This window comes from Nicrophorus vespilloides, unplaced genomic scaffold (genome assembly GCF_001412225.1).
Source record: "Nicrophorus vespilloides isolate i.1.1-1 unplaced genomic scaffold, Nicve_v1.0, whole genome shotgun sequence".
In the NCBI taxonomy this organism is placed as follows: domain Eukaryota; kingdom Metazoa; phylum Arthropoda; class Insecta; order Coleoptera; family Silphidae; genus Nicrophorus; species Nicrophorus vespilloides.
The window spans coordinates 1-18,786 of NW_017096500.1; the positions used below are offsets into that span (position 1 = coordinate 1).

At 42.5% G+C, this 18,786-nt stretch overlaps 3 protein-coding genes and 1 pseudogene across 5 annotated transcripts; 3 read left to right on the forward strand and 1 right to left on the reverse strand.

Moving 5' to 3' along the window:
• The first annotated feature begins 121 nt into the window (after positions 1 to 121).
• LOC108557199 lies at positions 122 to 5,162 on the forward strand. The gene is given in 12 exon segments (XM_017913638.1): positions 122 to 312; positions 373 to 2,130; positions 2,498 to 2,670; positions 2,729 to 3,015; positions 3,180 to 3,418; positions 3,474 to 3,626; positions 3,685 to 4,015; positions 4,065 to 4,234; positions 4,292 to 4,370; positions 4,373 to 4,477; positions 4,538 to 4,729; positions 4,836 to 5,162. Coding segments are annotated over 12 exon segments (3,864 nt in total). The 5' UTR covers positions 122 to 243; the 3' UTR covers positions 5,144 to 5,162.
• On the reverse strand, positions 4,795 to 9,882 carry LOC108557200 (apyrase-like). Of its 2 annotated transcripts, none has more exons than XM_017913640.1 (9): positions 9,604 to 9,737; positions 9,336 to 9,549; positions 6,639 to 6,836; positions 6,367 to 6,574; positions 6,105 to 6,305; positions 5,885 to 6,042; positions 5,743 to 5,830; positions 5,533 to 5,691; positions 4,795 to 5,473 (listed from the first exon to the last, which is right to left on the reverse strand). In XM_017913640.1, the coding sequence occupies exons 1-9, from the start codon at positions 9,696 to 9,698 to the stop codon at positions 5,136 to 5,138; spliced, it is 1,659 nt and encodes a 552-aa protein (XP_017769129.1). In that variant the 5' UTR covers positions 9,699 to 9,737; the 3' UTR covers positions 4,795 to 5,135. The 2 variants fall into 2 exon arrangements, with proteins under 2 accessions (XP_017769129.1, XP_017769128.1); XM_017913639.1 differs by lacking the exons at positions 4,795 to 5,473; positions 5,533 to 5,691; positions 5,743 to 5,830; ... (2 more) ...; positions 6,367 to 6,574; positions 6,639 to 6,836 and adding exons at positions 7,431 to 7,764; positions 7,826 to 7,984; positions 8,210 to 8,288; ... (2 more) ...; positions 8,811 to 9,018; positions 9,075 to 9,272 and having other exon boundaries at positions 9,604 to 9,882.
• A 1,340-nt stretch (positions 9,883 to 11,222) lies between these two features.
• LOC108557201 lies at positions 11,223 to 14,731 on the forward strand (annotated as a pseudogene).
• Positions 14,732 to 15,525: 794 nt separating this feature from the next.
• LOC108557202 (uncharacterized protein CG3556) lies at positions 15,526 to 18,370 on the forward strand. 2 transcript variants are annotated; one of them, XM_017913641.1, is made up of 7 exons: positions 15,526 to 15,785; positions 16,135 to 16,360; positions 16,421 to 16,987; positions 17,038 to 17,198; positions 17,372 to 17,573; positions 17,640 to 17,990; positions 18,103 to 18,370. In XM_017913641.1, the coding sequence occupies exons 2-7, from the start codon at positions 16,249 to 16,251 to the stop codon at positions 18,162 to 18,164; spliced, it is 1,455 nt and encodes a 484-aa protein (XP_017769130.1). In that variant the 5' UTR covers positions 15,526 to 15,785; positions 16,135 to 16,248; the 3' UTR covers positions 18,165 to 18,370. The 2 variants fall into 2 exon arrangements, with proteins under 2 accessions (XP_017769130.1, XP_017769131.1); XM_017913642.1 differs by having other exon boundaries at positions 15,533 to 15,785; positions 16,135 to 16,351.
• The last annotated feature ends 416 nt before the right edge of the window (positions 18,371 to 18,786 follow it).

Genomic DNA, 18,786 nt, shown 5'->3' on the forward strand with positions numbered 1-18,786 from the left:
AATATTTCTTGAAAAATTGTTTTTCTAGATAATAATTGCGTTTTGAAATATGCGAATTGTTAGTGTTTACATTTATAGAAGATGCAAGTGTTTACGATGATTAGTAGGACGGGACCTTTCGACCCGTTCTTTCCTCGAAACAGATAAGATTACCACTTATAATTGTGTCTTTTCAGTTACACCAGCAGATAGAGATTTATGCACGAAGAGGAAGCAATGCGAAACACTCATTAGAAGTTGTCGATGATCATGATCAAAATGATCTTGTCGATTCTCTTCGTTTTAACGTTGACAACCATCCAGATCTCATGCGTAAGTTAATAGTTGTTAACAGTGTTTGTTTGCATGAAGGTATAATTTGTTGATTCTCAGGTTTACGTGCCAAACGAAGGATCTGGAAAGTCGGCTTACGTGGTCAAGACTTCTCCAATTATACATCAGAACTACAGCAGCGTGAGGAAGCAGCAGTTCGAAAACGCTAACAACGTGGAGAGCATCCGCAGAGGTGGTAAACGTTTGGAGGAGGTGAAAGGGCATTACATCACGAAGATCAAAGTGGAGAAGCGGCCGAAACCGCAGAACTATTACGGAAATCCTCACGCGAATCAGATCCAGCACGATTTCTACAGGGTTTACTCGAAGTGTCCGGAAGGTGAGAGCGGACAGTTCATCTACGAATTCGCTTGCAATCAGTTCTTGAACTGCTGGACGGGAAGAGGTCTGGTGGAGAACTGTCCGGCCGGGACGCTCTTCAATCCTAACTCGTTGGAATGCGATCACGCTGACAAAGTCAAGTGCATTACTGGTCCGAAGAACCATAATCTCAGGTTCATCGATGAGGAGAAATCTGCGACGACCGAGGCGAAATGTCCGAGAGGTTTTTCGGGGATTATACCGCATTACGGAGATTGCGCAAAGTTCGTGAAATGCGGTAACGGCATTGCTCATGAGATGGATTGTCCTCCTGGTACCTTCTTCGATATCAAGACGAATATGTGCGATTATCCGCAGAAGGTGGACTGCTTCAATGGGCAGAATCTGAAGGAGTGCACTGATTGCAATACAAAGGCGAAGAGCGACGGCACCGGGCAGAATATGACCAAGTACGGTTCGTCTTCATCCTCCAACGTCTTGCAACAACAGCATCATCACGGAGCCAGCCCCAAGTGTTCACCAGGTTACAGCGGTTTGGAGAAGCACCCAGCAGACTGCGCGAAGTTCTTGAACTGCGCCAACGGTATAACTTACGTCCAAGATTGCGCGCCTGGTACACTCTTCAATCCCAACTCCAAAATCTGCGATTTCCCTTATAAAGTACGATGCGAATCCGGAAACAGCCAGGAAGATAATCACCAACACAACCATCAACATCAGCACCACGGACATCACCAACATCATGGAAATGATTATAACCAAGGTAGCAATCAAAACCATGGTAACTATCAAAATCAATACAATGGTAATAATCAAAACGGTGGTAGAAACCATGGTAACAATCAACATTCTGGATATGATTGGAACCAGTATTACGGACACAATCACCATGACTACGATCAGCAGAGGCACCACGATCATAGCGCGGGATTCCACGAGAATACTGGATATCAGCATCAAAATCAAAACCAGCATCAAAATCAAAACGAAATGACGGGAACGATAATCAGAAGCAACAGGACCTACGGAAACGCATGGAAACCGATGTACAATTACACGTACTCAATCGGACAGAACGGCGGCAGGATGAACTTCAGCAGACGTTACGGATCCGAAGACAATCAAAATCGGAACGGATATTTTCCTCACAGCGAACACTACGAGGTGACAACCACAGCCAGACCAACCTACAGACCAGCACCGGTCTACGTTCCACCTAAATCGACGACACCGAGGAGCTCTTGGATTCCCTATACGGAAAGAAGGACTGTCGAAGCGACGACGCCGAAGACGAAGCATTGGCCTCCACCGTTTCCATCCACCGACCCGAACGCCGATTACGTCTTCGAGTACGAGGATCTGGATACGACGGTTGACAAATCCAGAGACGTGCAGAACTGGTGCAACGACAACAAAGGATTCGAATGCGGGAACAAACTTTGCATTCCGCCTCATCAAGTGTGCGACGGAAAAAAGGTGAGCTAATCAATCATCAACTGGAAACCAATTAAAATAATGATTTGCATTCAATTTTTGTAATGCAAATCATTATTGATTACATTGAAATCATCAATAACAAATATACGCATAAATTTCAATAACATTTACTTGAGCAAATTCAACATAATTATGCAAGTTGGGTTGTATACGTTTTACTAAGCTTGTTTAATGCGAAAACAAAAGAGATTATCGGAAAGAGTAGGATGCGGTGAAAAACAAAATTTGTTTAGACATCAGTTAATAATAATTTCTTCATTGTCGTTTATCTGCTTAGGTAATTATTTCATTTAATTATTATTGAATATTTATATGTAAATTAATAGTTTAAAATTTGGTTTTTAAGCAATGCTTGAATGGTTGGGACGAGGTGGACTGCGGCTCGTACTTGCAGCAATTCCAGCTCACCGGTGGCACCAAATTGGCTGTAAGGGAAACGGAGAAGCACACGAACATCACGCTCAAATGGTGCTCCAAGATCTGCGCGCTGAAGAGCAATTGCAAGGCATTCAATTACAGGTGATTTTTCAATTGAAGATTTAATTTCTGTTTTATTATTAATTGTTGTTGTTGCCAGGACTTTGGATGGTTCCTGCTTCATCTTGAACAGTAACGTCGGTCAATCGGGAGCTCTGATATTGCTACCAAACCACGACTACTACGAAGCCAAGAAATATTCCATCAATTGTAATGGAGGCTACGAGTGCAGAAACAAGAAGTGCTTGAGCACTGCGCAACTCTGCGATGGTCACAACGATTGCGGAGACGGCGCCGACGAGAAGAACTGCAAGGCTGAAGCGTTTGGCTACAACCTGAACATCGTAGGTTTCCAAGAGAAGAACGCCGGGCTTTTAGAAGTTGAAGGTAAATCAATGGAGTTTAACTTATTTGATTATCGATGTCTACACAATTTAAATCACTGATAGTGAATCTATTTTTTAATCAATGGAACTGTTTATCAGTACGCTTTACTCCAGATAACAGATGATAATGTGACGTTTTTTTTATTGTTGTTGTTATTGTTTTAGCGTTCGGGAAGCGCGGATACGTTTGCGATGATATGTTCGGATTGCGCAACGCCGATGTCGCGTGCAGAGAGCTCGGATTTCCTCTGGGAGCGCTCGAGGTTAAGGGCAACTCGATGCTGGCGCCGAAGGCGAACACCTCCTTCTACATGATGGACGACGTGAGCTGCTTGGGAAACGAGACGTCCCTCAGGGACTGCGATTTCGCCGGCTGGGGTGTACACAATTGCGGCCCTTCGGAAGTACGGTAAAACGAACGCGATTACGTGATGGCAACTGAGCTTTTATAATTTTCAGGCTGTTGGGATCGTGTGTAAAACCCCGTTGGAGGTGTGCCCTAAAGGTCACTGGCAATGCAAAGGCGGCAAAGAGTGCGTTTCGTTGAAATTCATCTGCGATGGTGTTTACGATTGCTCCGATTATTCCGATGAAGATGATTCTCTTTGCGATGTATGTATTTCACTGGGAGTAGTAGTCTTTACGTTATGAAATTGTTATTTAATTCAAGGCTCCGGTGACGTTGCGTTTGGTGAATGGTACCAGCAGAAATGAAGGAAGGGTGGAGATCAAGTACCATGGGACGTGGGGAACCATCTGCGACGATGATTTCAATGACGATGCTGCGAAGATTGTTTGCAGGGAGCTGGGCTACAGGGGGTCGGCTTTTGTGGTGAAAGACGCTTACTTTGGGATGGGATCAGGACCTATATGGTTAGATCAGGTCTTCTGCAAGGGCAACGAAACGCAGCTCTCCGAATGCAGTCATTGGGACTGGGGAGAGCACAACTGCGAACACTCTGAGGATGTTGGCGTGATCTGCACTAACGAAAATTCGCCAGGTTAATATCACTGAAATCTTCCTACAGACGTATACTTATTTATTGGTAGTTCCAGGTACTGCTAGGCATTCCAACTTGCAGCCCAGCGAAATGGCTACAAGCGATTTACCAGAAAAGTGCGGATTAAGATCGGACGCTATATTTCAGGATGAGTTCTCCGATGTTCATTTTAGGGTTGTTAGGGGAAGCTTAGCTCGACCCGGAGAATATCCTTGGCAGGTAATTCGATAATATAATTTCGTAACTACAACTTTAAATTAATTGTATGATTTCTAGGCGAGTATTAGAGTGAAAGGTAAATTGAAGCCGACCCATTGGTGCGGAGCTATCGTGATCTCCTCATCATTTGTGCTGACTGCGCCCATTGTCTGGAGGGATTTACGAAAGGGGCTTACTTTGTAGTGGCAGGCGATTATAATGTGAATAGGAACGAAGGGACTGAACAGGAGGCGTATATCGAAGGTATTAATTATTGATTTTTATATGAAATTCCACTCTTCTTCATTTCATCGCCCTTTATAGATTTCATTCTGCATGAGGACTTTAAGAAGGTGAATAAAATGAATAACGATATCGCGTTGATAAAGCTGAAGGGTCGTGGCTTCAAATTGAACAAGGACGTGCAGGCCATTTGCCTGCCCGACTCCGATTTGGAATACGATAGGAGAAACTGCACGATTTCGGGCTTCGGATCGATAGAAACTGGAAAATCCAGTAAGTACTACAATTTTAGTTTAGTTTAGGTTATTAATGTTAAAAAAAAAATAATGAATTCGAAATAGTTTGCAAGATGTAAATAATAGTTTATTTTGTTTGCCAGAAGCCTCGCACGACCTTAGGGCAGGTTGGTTACCGATCCTACCGATGGACGTATGCAATATGGCCCACATCTACGGGTCAGCAATAACGCAGGGGATGTTCTGCGCGGGCAGTTTGGATGAGGGTGTGGACGCTTGCGACGGCGATAGCGGCGGACCTCTGGCATGTCTGAAGGACGGCGTGTACACCTTGTACGGCATCACCTCCTGGGGACAGCACTGCGGTCACGCCAATAAGCCCGGCGTTTACGTGAAGGTGTCGCATTACAAGGCTTGGATTGAGAGTACTATGAAGAAGATGATTAAATAAAGTAATTTATGTTGCGGTAGAGAATGGGTTTCTGGAAACGACCCTCGAACACCATCCTACCCTCCTTCCTTGTGGTCACGGGCGATTCGTTCTTCAGGTAGTGGGTGTAAACGTCCATGTCCACCGGTCCCACCTGCACGTTCCTCAAGTTTTCCGAGATCACTTTGAAGCCGTCCCCGCCCTTAGTGATGAAACTCGCAGTGATCAATTTGTAATCTTTGCTCGGATCAAGATCATGGTATTCCGGTTCCGGGCAATCGTTGCACAAGACTTTGATGGACTTGACGCGGCTTCCAATCGGATTGTTCAAGTTGTAGACAATTTTGAAACCTACAATTGAAAGGAAATCAGCAATGATTTACGACGAATTGAAGAAGTCATGGTAAAACCAGAATTTTGCAAGAGATTGACGTTTCTGCTGGATTCCTTGAAGTAGTAAGGAATGGCTGTTTGCTCGAAGAAGGCTTTAATGAAGTGGCCGCTGATGACGCTCACATCTATGGTATTCTCGAAAGGCTGACAGTTCGCCATATCGTTATAGGTAATATCTAAAATAACTCAAATTATCGAACTTCATCAGTTCTAAACGAAAAACTCACTTCCAATTGGAATCGAGGTGCGTATTCCGCCCACGTTGAAGATGGCCAATTTCGAAGAAGATCCACCAGTTTCCGACTTGTCCTTGTACTAGAAATACGAACCATTAGACTAAAGGAACGAAGATCGACGAGTGATACTTACGTAATATACCATGGCATCGGTTATGAAATTGCCGATGTTGCATTCACTGTATCTGCAATCGGATTGGTCCAAAAAGACTTTGGTCTCGCCCAAAACCTGGTTGCCTTTGGCAACAACGGCATCCTTGTAAGGTTGCATCTTCTTATTAACCGTTTCATCTGAAAAATGGAGATATGAATGGATATTTTCATACTTCCAATAAGTGACAAAAATTGTGTACCTTCAGGGATAGTGTGATCCAAGTAAATTGGATTCCCTTCGAACGATTCGACTTCTCCCAGATCATCATACTTGACTACAAGATCTCCTAAGTATTTGGTGTAGGAGGAAGCCTGCACCACCAAGACTTTTCCATCGTCGATTTCCCTTTTGATAACAGTCGGGTAAGGTCCTAAAGCTTTTGAACCATCAGGTGGAGTTCCTGGAAGTTATAACAATTAGTTAAACTATTTGTTTTCTTCTTCTGAAATATTATAACAAACCGGTGTAGAGTAAGGTGTGACTGTGAGCACCGACGATCAGTCCGATTCCTTTGACTGCTTTCTTCGCGATTTCCATCTCCTTATCGTAACCGCAATGCGAAATAACGATGACGGTGAAAACTTGTTCTTCGTGCAGCAACCGCAAAGCTTCGTTATTAACTGACTCAACCTCATCTAGGAATTTCAAATTTTCGGTATTTGATATTTGCTGCAAAGATTATAATTATCGTTTTACATTTACAAGGATTAGGGTTTTCGCTTGAAAACTTTACATTCGTAGTTGATAGAATCACTCCGACAATACCGATCCTTTTTCCTTCGACTTCAACAACGATGCTTTTGTTGTATAGGTTCTGCAGTTCCGGTACTTGAGAGTCGTCCAAGTTGGATACGACCAGTGGAGCCTTCATGGTTTTGATGAAAGGAACCACACCGGCTATTCCATCGTCGAATTCGTGATTGCCCAGCGTCTGAAAACATTCCAAAAATCTTTTGGTAACATCCATGAAGGTGAGTGAGTAAGTTTTACATATGCGGTAAATGGGAGTAAATTCATGAACTTCTGGACTGTCCTCCACTTGAACATATTGTACCAGAGAGTGCCTTGGAAGTTGTCGCCGCAATTCAACAGCAACGGATTCCTCCTCGTCTCCAGAAGCTCGGTAATCTTCGTGTACATCCTAGAAAATCCGCCGTGGCACAAACCGGCTTCCGGTTTGCAAACACCCGACGTTTTTGACTGCTCTTCGAACCTGCACATTATTAATTATACCAATATTCAATATAGTTTATCTTCACTTACCTAGCATGGAAATCGTTCATGTGAATTACGGATAACTCGAGGCAATCCGCCGCGACGAACGCGATGCCCACCAGTAAAAACACGATCTTCATGACAGCAACAACAGCTTTACACCCATCCACCTTTCCGTCAACTCCGTTTTATAATCGGTGACCTATCTTATCTGCCTATCGACAATATCTGTCTCTGTTTAATTAGTGTATGTTTATTTTGGGATCATTTTCTTTACGAAGTGCATTGCAATATTTTTATCGATAAGGACAAAACTTTAAACGCTTTTATTTCGACAAGAAACAAATAACAAAACTTTTATCACTCGAACACCAATCGACCCTCCTTGCCGATCCTCACTGGAGATGATGTACCTCTTAGATAATCGGCAACGACGTCCACGTCTACAGAACCCTTCTCAGTATTCCTCAGGTTATCCGTGATCACCTGAAACCCATCTCCGCCGCGCGTCACGTAGCTAGCCGTGATCACCTTATACTCCTTGCTGGAATCTAATTCTTCGTATTTCCCATCACCTCTCAACACCTGGATTGATTTCACACGATTCCCTATCGGATTCTTCAGATTGTAAACGACTTTGCAACCTGCAAACGATTTCTATTACATTATTTTTAAAACGCGATAATTAAGGCGAGAAGAGGTCACCGGATACTTGTACCAGGTTGACGTTCGGCGAGGTGACGCTCTTGTAGTGCGGAATCGTAGTTTGCTCGAAGAAGGATTTAATGAATTCTCCGCGGACGTCGCTCAGATCGAAAGTATTGCTGAACGGAAGAGTACCTATCAAATCGTTGTACGTGATGTCTGCATGAAAACATTAAATTCTCTCTGTTAGATCTACAATTCATTGCAAATACTATCAATATCTATTTTTGATAATTCATATTTAAATTTATTTTTAAATTGACCATCCGCCGCTTACAATATAAACTAGATTAGATTAGATTTCGCAAGTACTTTTAAGCACTATTCTTTAAACTGATATAGTTTTATAAATTCATTAGGAAAATTTTTATTGTAAATGCTTACTTCCTATTGGAATCGAAGTTCTTAATCCGCCCACGTGCATCAAAGACAAAGCTCCGTAAATGTTCGAGCAGTTTTTGCACTGGAAAATGAAAGTAGAATATCTTGTAGTTAATGTAATTAGTGAGGTTTACGTGATGGAGCATTGCATCAGCGATGAAATTTCCGATGTTGCATTCGGCGTATCGACAATCGGAAATGTCGAGGTGAACTTCGGTTGAACCAACGATTACTTCGCCTTTAGCAGCAACTAACTCTTTGTACGGTCTCAATAGGTCATCCACTGCTTTATCTGACAATTGCATACAATACAAAATAGGTTTTAGCGAAGTTAATGAAATCACCTTTTGGCAATGAATGGTCTAAATATATTGAATTTCCTTTGTAGGTGGTGATTCCTCCGAAATCATCGTAGTTAACTACGAGATCTCCTATATACTTGGTGTAACATGAAGATTGAACTACCAGCACTGTTCCATTATCAACTTCCCTATTAATTACAGTCGGATAAGGTCCTCTGGCTGTTGTGTTGTCTGGAGGAATTCCTGTAAGAATCTACTTGCATTAATTGAGAAGATCAATTTGGAGGTGATGTTTAAATAACCGTTGTACAGTAAGGAATGGCTGTGTCCACCGACGATGACGCTGATTCCTTTGGCTGCTTTCTTCGCGATTTCCATCTCCTTCTCGTAACCGGAATGAGAAAGAACGATAACAGAAAACACGCCTTCCTTTTCCATCAACCTTTCCGCCTCGGCGTTCACAGATTCTATCTCATCCAAGAATTTCAGTTTTTCAGTGAGAGACATTTTCTGAAAATTAACAAAAACATTATGGGAAAGTCAATTGAAGCGAAGCTGAAATGCACGTTTGCTGTGGATAAGATGACACCGATGACGCCAATCCGTTTGCCTTCCACCTCGACGATGATGCTTTTGTTGTATAAAGCCTGGAAATCAGGTTCCAAAGAATCGTCGACGTTTGCTAGGACAAGTGGAGCTTTCATGGTCTTGATGAAGGGCACCACACCGGCAATTCCATCATCGAACTCGTGGTTTCCCAACGTCTGCAGTAAACAGAGTGTTTTATCAACAGATATTTTTTTGTTGGTATCGTTAAAGTAAGTTACGTAAGCGGTGAACGGAAGGAGATTCATGAAACGTTGAGTGACGTTCCATTTGTGAATGCTGTACCAAAGAGTTCCTTTGAAGTTATCGCCGGCGTTCAGGAGAAGAGGATTCTTCCTGGTCTTCATCAAATCCTGGATTTTCGAGTACATCCTCGAGAAACCTCCGTGGCATCTGTTCCTGCATATTCCCGAAGTTTCCGATTGCTCTTCGAATCTACGACGATCAATTCCAAGTTACGTTTGTTTCAAGAAGATGATGTAATCTCACCGATCGTGGAAATCGTTGATGTGTATGATGGAAATCTCGAGGCAATCGATCGCTAAAAACGCGATTGCCGTTAACACGAAGACACACTTCTTCATTTCCTGACGAAAATCGCGCTACTAATAATAATCGATTATCGCATATTTCACATACGCGTTGATAAACTATCAACTTTCCTGAAAAATAATCCATATCCGAAGGTCAAGTATCAAGATCATAAAACAGATGGTTTTCGTGGAAATGGAGTAAAGTGGGGAAAATACGAAATGTCGCGTTTAATGGATCGCGAAAACCGGTGACATTTTATTTTGCCCGGAAAATGTCACCTCCAAAGGTCAATATTCTTTTGTTGTTGTAAATATTTCACGTGCAGGAAAGTGCAGATTAACGCAATTCATCGATACGAAAAAAAAAGGAAAATTTGAATATAATGGAATATCGGTGGGAGTTCCGAGTGCATTGTACATAGAAATATGCATAACCTCTCGTGCTCATGAATTATGCACGACGAAACATGTAGATTTGTGCGCAAAAATAACGCAGATTACAACAATTAAAACGATAGAAATTAGAAGGAGAACACAAGGAGAAAAGACGAGAACGTCAAAGCAATCAATTTAATGTGTAACATTAAGTTGTCTTTACGCAGGCAAAGCTTGATGAAATGCAGTTTGAATTGTCTGCTGTGTCAAAGGTTCTGACTCGATCCAACAGCTCAGTTGCATTGTATTTGAAGCCAGAAACTTGAAACAATGAAGAGAAAACGAATGGGAAACAACAGAGAGAAGACAACAGCAAAAAAAATCAACCTTCGGAACGTTTTTCATTTATTCATGTATCTTTCTAGAATCGAGATGTGTCGAATGTAATAACGTTTGTCTGGTGATGACGATTCGTTTTCCAAATCGTGATTGTGCAAATCGAACCTGCTGACTGCTGTTTCGGCCGATCGGGTCTTTACTCTTTCCCCGTACCAAAGGTTACTAATTGAAAATCATTACATATGTGTTTGTTTTACAGCATGAACCTTGACGTCTGCACTTAATGATTTATAATTTTTTTTTCCTCCTTTATTCATAGGAATATTGACAATAACAAAAATTTAAACGTTTCAATTAAAAAAAAAAACGTAAATAATTAAATTAAATGCTGAGCAATTCTCAGAGGAAGAAGAAAAAAATATAAATTAAATGCTGAGCAATTTTCAGAGGAAGAAGAAAAAAATCTAAATTAAATGCGGAGCAATTTTCAGAGGAAGAAGAAAAAAATCTAAATTAAATGCGGAGCAATTTTCAGAGGAAGAAGAAAAAAATTTAAACTGAATTGAGATTTCTCAAGATTGATTTCTGTAAATGTTGTTGATGATGATGAATAATGGTAATTAGTGATGTGATCTATGCTTTTCGATGCTCTTCGAAGACGTTACCGTGGTAACGGCATTCGTTGGGGCAATGGCAGCAGCAACAGTTGCCATAGAGATAAGTAGGATATGACGTCGAGCGTTTGCGCAATTGGTCACCAGGTGTATACTGTTATTTTGTTTATATATATATATAGATAAATAGTAATAACAAATTAAAAGGTGCATAATATTGAAATAAACTCATTGGTATTTGTTGCAGACTACAACGTGGAAACGTGCGCAGCGAGGACAGTGTGCTGATGTTTATGGTTCTCCTCTTCTGTGCGAATTAAGTTTCAAAGTGCTGCATGTGAGTGAGTAGTGAATAGGAATAAGTAACATCGCATATGAATAACAAAGCAAAACACAATTGTTTTTGAAAGCGAAATCGAAAACAGAACTAAGAACAAAGGAAGAGCCCGTTCCAGAAAAATAAAAAGTGGACAGACACTGTTATGTTTATGAGACAGAGACGGTAGAAGTAGAAACTTGCTGCGGATTGCGCAACGGTTTCTTTTGCAAATAATCAACTGAATATTGGCTGACATCTCGTCACCAGTATTTCCTTTCTTCGTCGTTTTCGTATCCCACGCGCGGCTCGTGGAACGTAACAAACATTTAGCGGCGACGATTGTCGTCCGCGGAAACGGCTTAAACTTAAACGCGTCCGTAATTTACATACACAATCAGTTCACCTTTGCCGACCAAACGGACAAGTTCAAAGAATCGTCTCCTTTGATCTTCACACACTTCGCTGCTACAGTTAACAGCAACCTTTGGTATAGATTTTTTGGATTACCACGAGGCTCCGCACTTTGTTTCCCCATTTTTTTATTAATTCCTATTTGCAGAATCATGTCTCTTCTGGATCGAATCGATGAGACTCCAATTCAGAATTTCTACAGGGATTGCAATATCTTCATCACAGGAGGGACCGGATTCCTAGGTAAATAAACAACATTTAAATAATTGTGAGAAGTTGTCTTACTTTGTCGTGTATTTTCAGGAAGGATTCTGATCGAGAAGTTGCTGCGATCATGTCCGGATATTCGCATGATCTATTTGCTGGTCAGGAACAAGAAGGATAAGGGCATCGAGTTGCGGTTGAACGAGCTCTTCGACGATGAGATCTTCAACTGTTTGCGCGAAGCTCGACCGGATTTCCGGAAGAAAGTGCGAGGTGTCGCCGGGGATTGCAGCGAAACCGATATCGGATTGAGCGAAACGGATAAAGAGATACTTTGCAACGAGGTAATTGAGTAAATAATTGGTATTGGTTATCAATAATCTTGCGATTAGATCAACATAGTGTTCCATGTGGCGGCGACGGTGAACTTTGACGAGAAGCTGCAGAAAGCGACGTTCATCAATATCAGAGGTACGAGGGATGTGTTGAAGTTGTGCAGCAGATGAGGAAACTGAAATTCGTGACGCACGTGTCGACGGCGTATGCACATTGCACGTACAAGAAACTGGAGGAGAAGTTCTACGTGGAAAAGTACAGCAGCGAAGCGGTGATCGCTCTGGCCGAGAACCTGCAGGAGGACGCCATGGAGAGCATCAAAGATACGTGAGTCTACACAACTACTTGTATTAGTAATAAGAATGATGATAATGATAACACGTTTTGTTTCTTGTAGATTGATGGAAAAGTTTCCCAACAGCTACGTGTTCACCAAATCGATTTCCGAAGATTTGATCGAAAAGAACAGCGATCTTCCCATCGCTTTGTACAGACCAGCAATCAGTAAGTTTATAATTTCATAGTTCTTCTAGAAATTATAAGAATTTTAGTTGTATGATTGTGACAAGTATGAAACAGCAAGTATTGATCTTGAAAGTTTTAGAAACCCTTCCTTTTTTTTCCCACAGTTCTAGTCTCTTCTGTTCTCTTTTCTTTTCTATACCACCGAATGTGTGTGTAATAAAATTGGGTGCCGGCTGCAAGTAACGCGATTACCGTCTGGGAATGGATCCCATTTCAAGATCATTGCCACGTCACGCCAGGACCGGAATCGAAATTTATCCCATCTCATCCTCCCTTTTTCCACACTTTCCCTTTAAATCCAGCCGCATAAAAAAAAGTTCCCAAGTCCTCCTCATAGGGTAGCTGAAATATTCATGATGCCGTCAGCGTAGATAGAAAGAAGAAAAATAAAGGAACATTCGAAAATGTTTTATCGATATGGAAAATACCTCGTTGCATAGTTTCGCGTCCATTCCAAAACCTTTAGAGAGAAAATTGCACCTATTCTATTTTTATTCCAGTGGAATCTGCAAAATTAGATGATTCATTCGTTCAATTGATCATTTCTTTTTATTGTTTAATGACAGGTTGTCAAAGTTAATTAGTATTAATTGCTCGATTAAAACGCACGTACAAACGATAAAATAAAAGTCCAATCGAGTCGAAATTATCTGAAAGAAGAGTAAAAGGGAATCGGAATTGTATTTTACGGCCTTCGAACGAATTGGCTCTACGCTTCTCTTACATATAATTATTATTTTTATGTTTTCTCTCTTAGTTTTTATTGATCATGTAACACGCAAACGTTAATCAAACACTTGTACAAATATTGGTACATATGAAACGTGTGCGGTGTTACATCCTGGTTGGCTGTTGTTGCTTGGAGCAATTCCAATTGGAAATTAAGCGCAAACAGACGAAGGTCGAGATGGTCGTTAATACCCCGAGGATCGGTTCTGCGTCCTAAACATTATTGACGTTTGTTTGTTTGTTGGTTGTAGTCGTTTCGACGTACAAGGAACCGGTGCCCGGTTGGATAAACAATTTCTACGGGCCACAGGGTGTGAGCACCGCGGCGATGATTGGATTGCTGAGAAGTCTCCACTGCGATGAAGATTTGAATGCAAACATAGTCCCGGTGGATATGTGCGTTAACGCTTTGATCACCATCCCCTGGCAAGCTAGACGCAAATACGATGAAGCCCAAGAGAAGAAGAAGGTACGACGATCGAGATGTATAAGTTGTGTAGCAGTGTTTCTAAAGTACGTTTGTAGGAGAGCGTCGAGAAGTACAAACCGCCAATCTACTACTACGAATCCGACACCAATCAGCCAATCGATTGGAAGCTCTTCAAGATATTAACGAAACAGTACGGCATCGAATACATCTCCTCGAAAATGTTGGGCGTCTACTTCTTTCATCTGAGGAAGAACAAGCTCAACCACAATATAGCCATCATTTTCATGCACTATCTGCCCGCTATAGTGCTGGATGGCATCTGCATGATCATCGGAAAGAAACCGATGTAAAATATTGATATTAAGCTGTGCGCGCGTTTTTCAACCACGCTGATGATGTTTGTTTGTTCGATGCAGGTTGTGGAAGGCGTACAACAAGATTCACAGATTCACCGACGTCATATCGTATTTCGCCACCGTCAAATGGCAGTTCTCGTCGGTGAACATGAGGAATCTCTGGACGGAGATGTCGGACAGGGACAAGGATTTGTTCCCGTGCGATTTGGGTCGTCTCGATTGGAACGAGTTCTTCCGGACGTATCTGAAAGGATGCAAGCTTTATCTGCTGAAGGAGAGTCTGGATTCAGTGGAAGAGGCCAAAACGAGGTATTTCAAGCTGCAGGTATACACGGCCATCGGCATCTCCGTTGTCGTCCTACTCTTATTAGGTCTCCTGTGGCTTCTGTGGCGTTTGATCTGTTGAAACGCCAAGAACGAAATAATAAAGGAATTACTATGCTGTGTTTACTCGTTAAGTAAATCCACCCGTCTCCGTCCCTCACTCGACATCCCATCCCGAAATTGAAAATCGGCTTTGAGTCAGCGGTGAGTAATGCATGTTTCCGGTTTCCTTCCGCCGTCGCCCGCTTTATGAATGGACGTGTCTCTGTCGTTGCCAGAGAGGTGGAAAGTGGAATGGAGTGCAGTGTGGGGCGTCAGAACCGCAGCAGTGGGTGTAGTAAGGGGGGGCGGCACAGAAGACCAATCTAGTACACAGCAAATGAGTCAGACTGCTCCTGCCTCCAAATGCTCACTCATACAGATAATCAAGATTAGTAACTATAAATAGGAACAATTGGATTTGTCTCTAATCAATCGTTACTTAACTAGAAAACATTAAATATTGGATGAATACAGTTTAGATAACATTGAAATACATCGGACAATCATTCAATTACTACATTAAATACACGTTGCTTTTTATTTTCAAGTTATCTACTTTGGAACAACTTTAAAATATGTAAATGGACATTAAAATATTCATAGTCTTCATGAATTATTGTTCGAGAACGAAAAAGATAACTAGAGGTTGTGAGAGCCCTTCTTAACATTCATGAAGTTTTCTTATACCGTTATGAATGTATAATTTACAAACAAACAGATTCGCACCAGAGAGCAGAGTCTACGCACTCTACAGAGTGAAGAAGAAAAAGAACAAGCTTAGTTTGGGGGATGGATCGAGTCCTGAATTAATGGTGAGGGGTTTTGTATGTTATAGGAGTAGGAGAAGGTGACTTCAGCTCAGATCGGCGGGTGTCGACTCTGTTCAATGGAGGCAAGCAGCAAGCAAACGGCAGATCGATAGTGGCAGCACGATCGCCCTTCTCCCTTTCCACCCAAAAAGTCCACCCTTTTTCCCCGTCGTCTGCTGCTACTGCTCGACGCGAGAGAGTCCTCAGCTCGAGCCAGTTTCATCCGCCAGAAGCGGAAGAGAGGAGACGCGACGACCGAAGAGGGAACTGATACAACTATCTGCTATATTCAATACCAAAAGGAAAAATAGGAAGAGATTTGCAGGTAAGCATTGACGATTCTAACTTGATTATTGAATTGTTGGATTTGGAAATGGGAAATGAATGGGCGAAACAGAGGAGACGTTGAGAAGACGGAATCAAATGCGGGGTTGTATTATCGACCACCCCCCAACAAAAATTGCTTTAACCTATTTCCTCTTTACTTCTTTTTCTCTCTTGTTTCATTCCATGGTTATATGTTTTATAATAAGCTATCGATTAATGAATGAGAGAGAGTTTGGGTCAATGGATTTCTCTGATTGCGGTTTTGGTTACGCGTTATTTCCTGAACGTGTGGAACTGCTGCAGGAAGCCAATAATAACGATGTTAATTGTTATTTTTTTTTTGTTAGTTTAGTGCGACCAAGGACTTTCTCTCCCGTCATCCTCCTCCTCTCGGTCGTCTCTGCATGCGTGTGTGCGGCATCTTCTCAATTGGCAGTAGCAGTAGAGCGTAAGCAGCGACGATGCTTTACGTCCCGTTGATCGTCGGCTTCTCGCTGGTCGCCTTCGGATACACCCAGGATCTGGAGCTGCAACCGGCCTACAATCAATCAATTGGAACTAAACGTAATACAAGTTGCCCTTCTTTATTACCCTGTTTAGAGAAATCTTATTTCCTTTTTCGCTTTCCCCCAGAGTTGACGACGGAGGCGGCTGCGATGACGCCACCTCAGATGATGATGATGATCACCACCACGACAACGACCACCACCGATTTCAATTTCAACACATCCGCACCCGTCGAATACGAAACGAGCATGCAGCGTGCGCTAGCTTGGTTGGTGACCCAAAGGAATCAGGATTACGGCTGGAACAACGATACGGCCAAGGTGCTGATGGCGCTGCAGCTGGTGCAGCTCGAGGAGGCGACCATTGCTTCCATCGTGCCCGCGCAGCTCGAGATGCAGCTCTCCATGAAACAGCTGGAAGTGGAGATCGTCATCCTTCTGTGGAGGCACCACGAGATTCCTATCACACCGCCGAAGTTGGCGCAGTACACGTTGGCGTTGAACAGCCTCTGCCAAGATCCGAGGCAGTTCCACGGGCACGATCTTATCGGTACGCTGCAGCACCACGAACCTCCTCACGACCTGGACTTTGCGTACGCCACTTTGGCGGCGTGCTCCTCGAAGGCGCACGTCCGCAAGAAGCAGATCCGCAGGTTGCTGGACATCGCAAACACCGCTAACGATCACAACATTGGTAATACTTGCAGTATAAAAATGTGAAAGCGATAATTATTTCTCTTACAGATACTGTATCAATGACGATAATCGCTCTGAAATGCATCGTGAAGGATCACAGACATCGTAACCTGCAGCATTCCATTCGAAGGCCGTGCATCAGCTTGGGAAGGCAACAGATGCCCGACGGCGGTTTCGGAAACGTCTACAATACGGCCCTGGCTTTGCAGGTACAGTTACTTTATACAAATCCTGTAGATTCCTTTATATAGGTCATTCCACTTTTGTTTTACAAGATGACCTTTTTTTCTAAATAGGTCACAAGGATAGATGTTTACTCGAATGCAATTATAGCTGAATCTGTAATGAATCTAATAGTTTTCAATTGATGTACTTTTCGTAGGCGCTGCAGGATGTCTCCGATATTGGAGCTTATTGGAACAGGACAGCTGCGATCCTTTATTTGGAGAGCAAACAGGATCCAGATGGAGCGTTCACCGATGCAGGACTTACGGCCGACGTGGTTCTGGCTCTCAACTCGAAGGGTTTGGGAAACATCCGCAGTTTGGAGTGTGATGGACACGAGTCGGACCTGGAGAATCACGGTTGGTGGTTTTTGATTGATTGTTGCTGAAAGAGTCAACAATGATGATCGTCGTGTTGTGTTTCAGTGGAATTGGATGGCATCACCAAATCTATAGCCTCGCACATGTACAACGACTCCGACCCGAGGAACATCACCGTCTCTTACACCCTCTGGGTGGGCACCAACGTCTCGGAGAACTACACCGTCTGGTTGACAGCCCTCAGGAACACCTCCTTCTACAGCATCATGCAGATGGCAGCCGACGCGGATCCCCATTACAACTTCGAAGCATCCGAATGGCCCAACGGTCACTACGTGCACACCCTGGCCGGATACAAGGAGGAACCCATGGGATATCATTACTGGTTGCTGTACAGGCTGCCCGAACTACCCGACCCCCAGACGCCACCTGCCAATCAACTCGTTGCTCCAGTCGGTAAGTACACCTCACCTCCCACAACAAACCACCAACCTTTGCCCCACCTCACACATTAAAATATCCGCAAATATTAACAACAACCCTAACACTGTAACCTGTTATTTCTCAGGAGTGGACGATCTGCTAATCGAAGAAGGCGACCACTACCTCTTTTGGTACAAGAAGTTGTAAACGCAAGCAACGGCACTAAAGAAACGAATAGCTGCTTCTAAAAATAATCGCAAACCGCAAAAAAAAACAACTTTAAAATACCAAAAAAAATAATTAAACAGCTCTAACGCAAAATGCACACAAGGAGGCATTGAAAACCGGAAGCGGAAAGGCATTTTGTTTCCACTTCACGTTCTAGAGTATTCGCTTCGAACCTAACTAACTTTTAAAAAAAAACGGCCTTTTTCTCCGACTCAATAATCAATCAATCTCGATCTTCTCTTCGGAACGATTTCGTTTCCTTCTCCGAGGATAATTAATCATCAATCACTGTGATTCAACTGTTGTTCAGTATTTGCGGAAATGGGGAGGGATAATCATTACAGAAACACACACACGCAAACACCACATCTCTGCCAAGGAAGAGAGAGAAAGAGGAGATGTATGTAGAATGAGAGAGAGATTCACAAAAGTTGCGTAAGGTTTACTTTATTACTTACGCACATTTACAACAGCAAGAATTATGTTTTTCGTGTGCGTGCGTGTATATATAATATATATACGATATTTAAAAAGAAAACAAAAAAAAAGCATATTTATAATGATAATAATATATAATAAAAAAAGAAAACTATATTACGTA

Bases quoted from the DNA above. Each gene is read 5' to 3' on its own strand.
- LOC108557200 (XM_017913640.1), bottom strand. From the start codon at position 9,698: ATGAAGAAGTGTGTCTTCGTGTTAACGGCAATCGCGTTTTTAGCGATC. The intron at 6,043-6,104 runs GTACACAATTTT...TCCATTTTTCAG, and splicing joins GGATCACACTATCCCTGAAG to ATGAAACGGTTAATAAGAAG. The intron at 5,831-5,884 runs GTAAGTATCACT...TCGTATTTCTAG, and splicing joins CCGATGCCATGGTATATTAC to TACAAGGACAAGTCGGAAAC.
- LOC108557202 (XM_017913641.1), top strand. From the start codon at position 16,249: ATGCTTTACGTCCCGTTGATCGTCGGCTTCTCGCTGGTCGCCTTCGGA. The intron at 16,988-17,037 runs GTAATACTTGCA...TTTCTCTTACAG, and splicing joins CGCTAACGATCACAACATTG to ATACTGTATCAATGACGATA. The intron at 17,199-17,371 runs GTACAGTTACTT...TACTTTTCGTAG, and splicing joins ATACGGCCCTGGCTTTGCAG to GCGCTGCAGGATGTCTCCGA.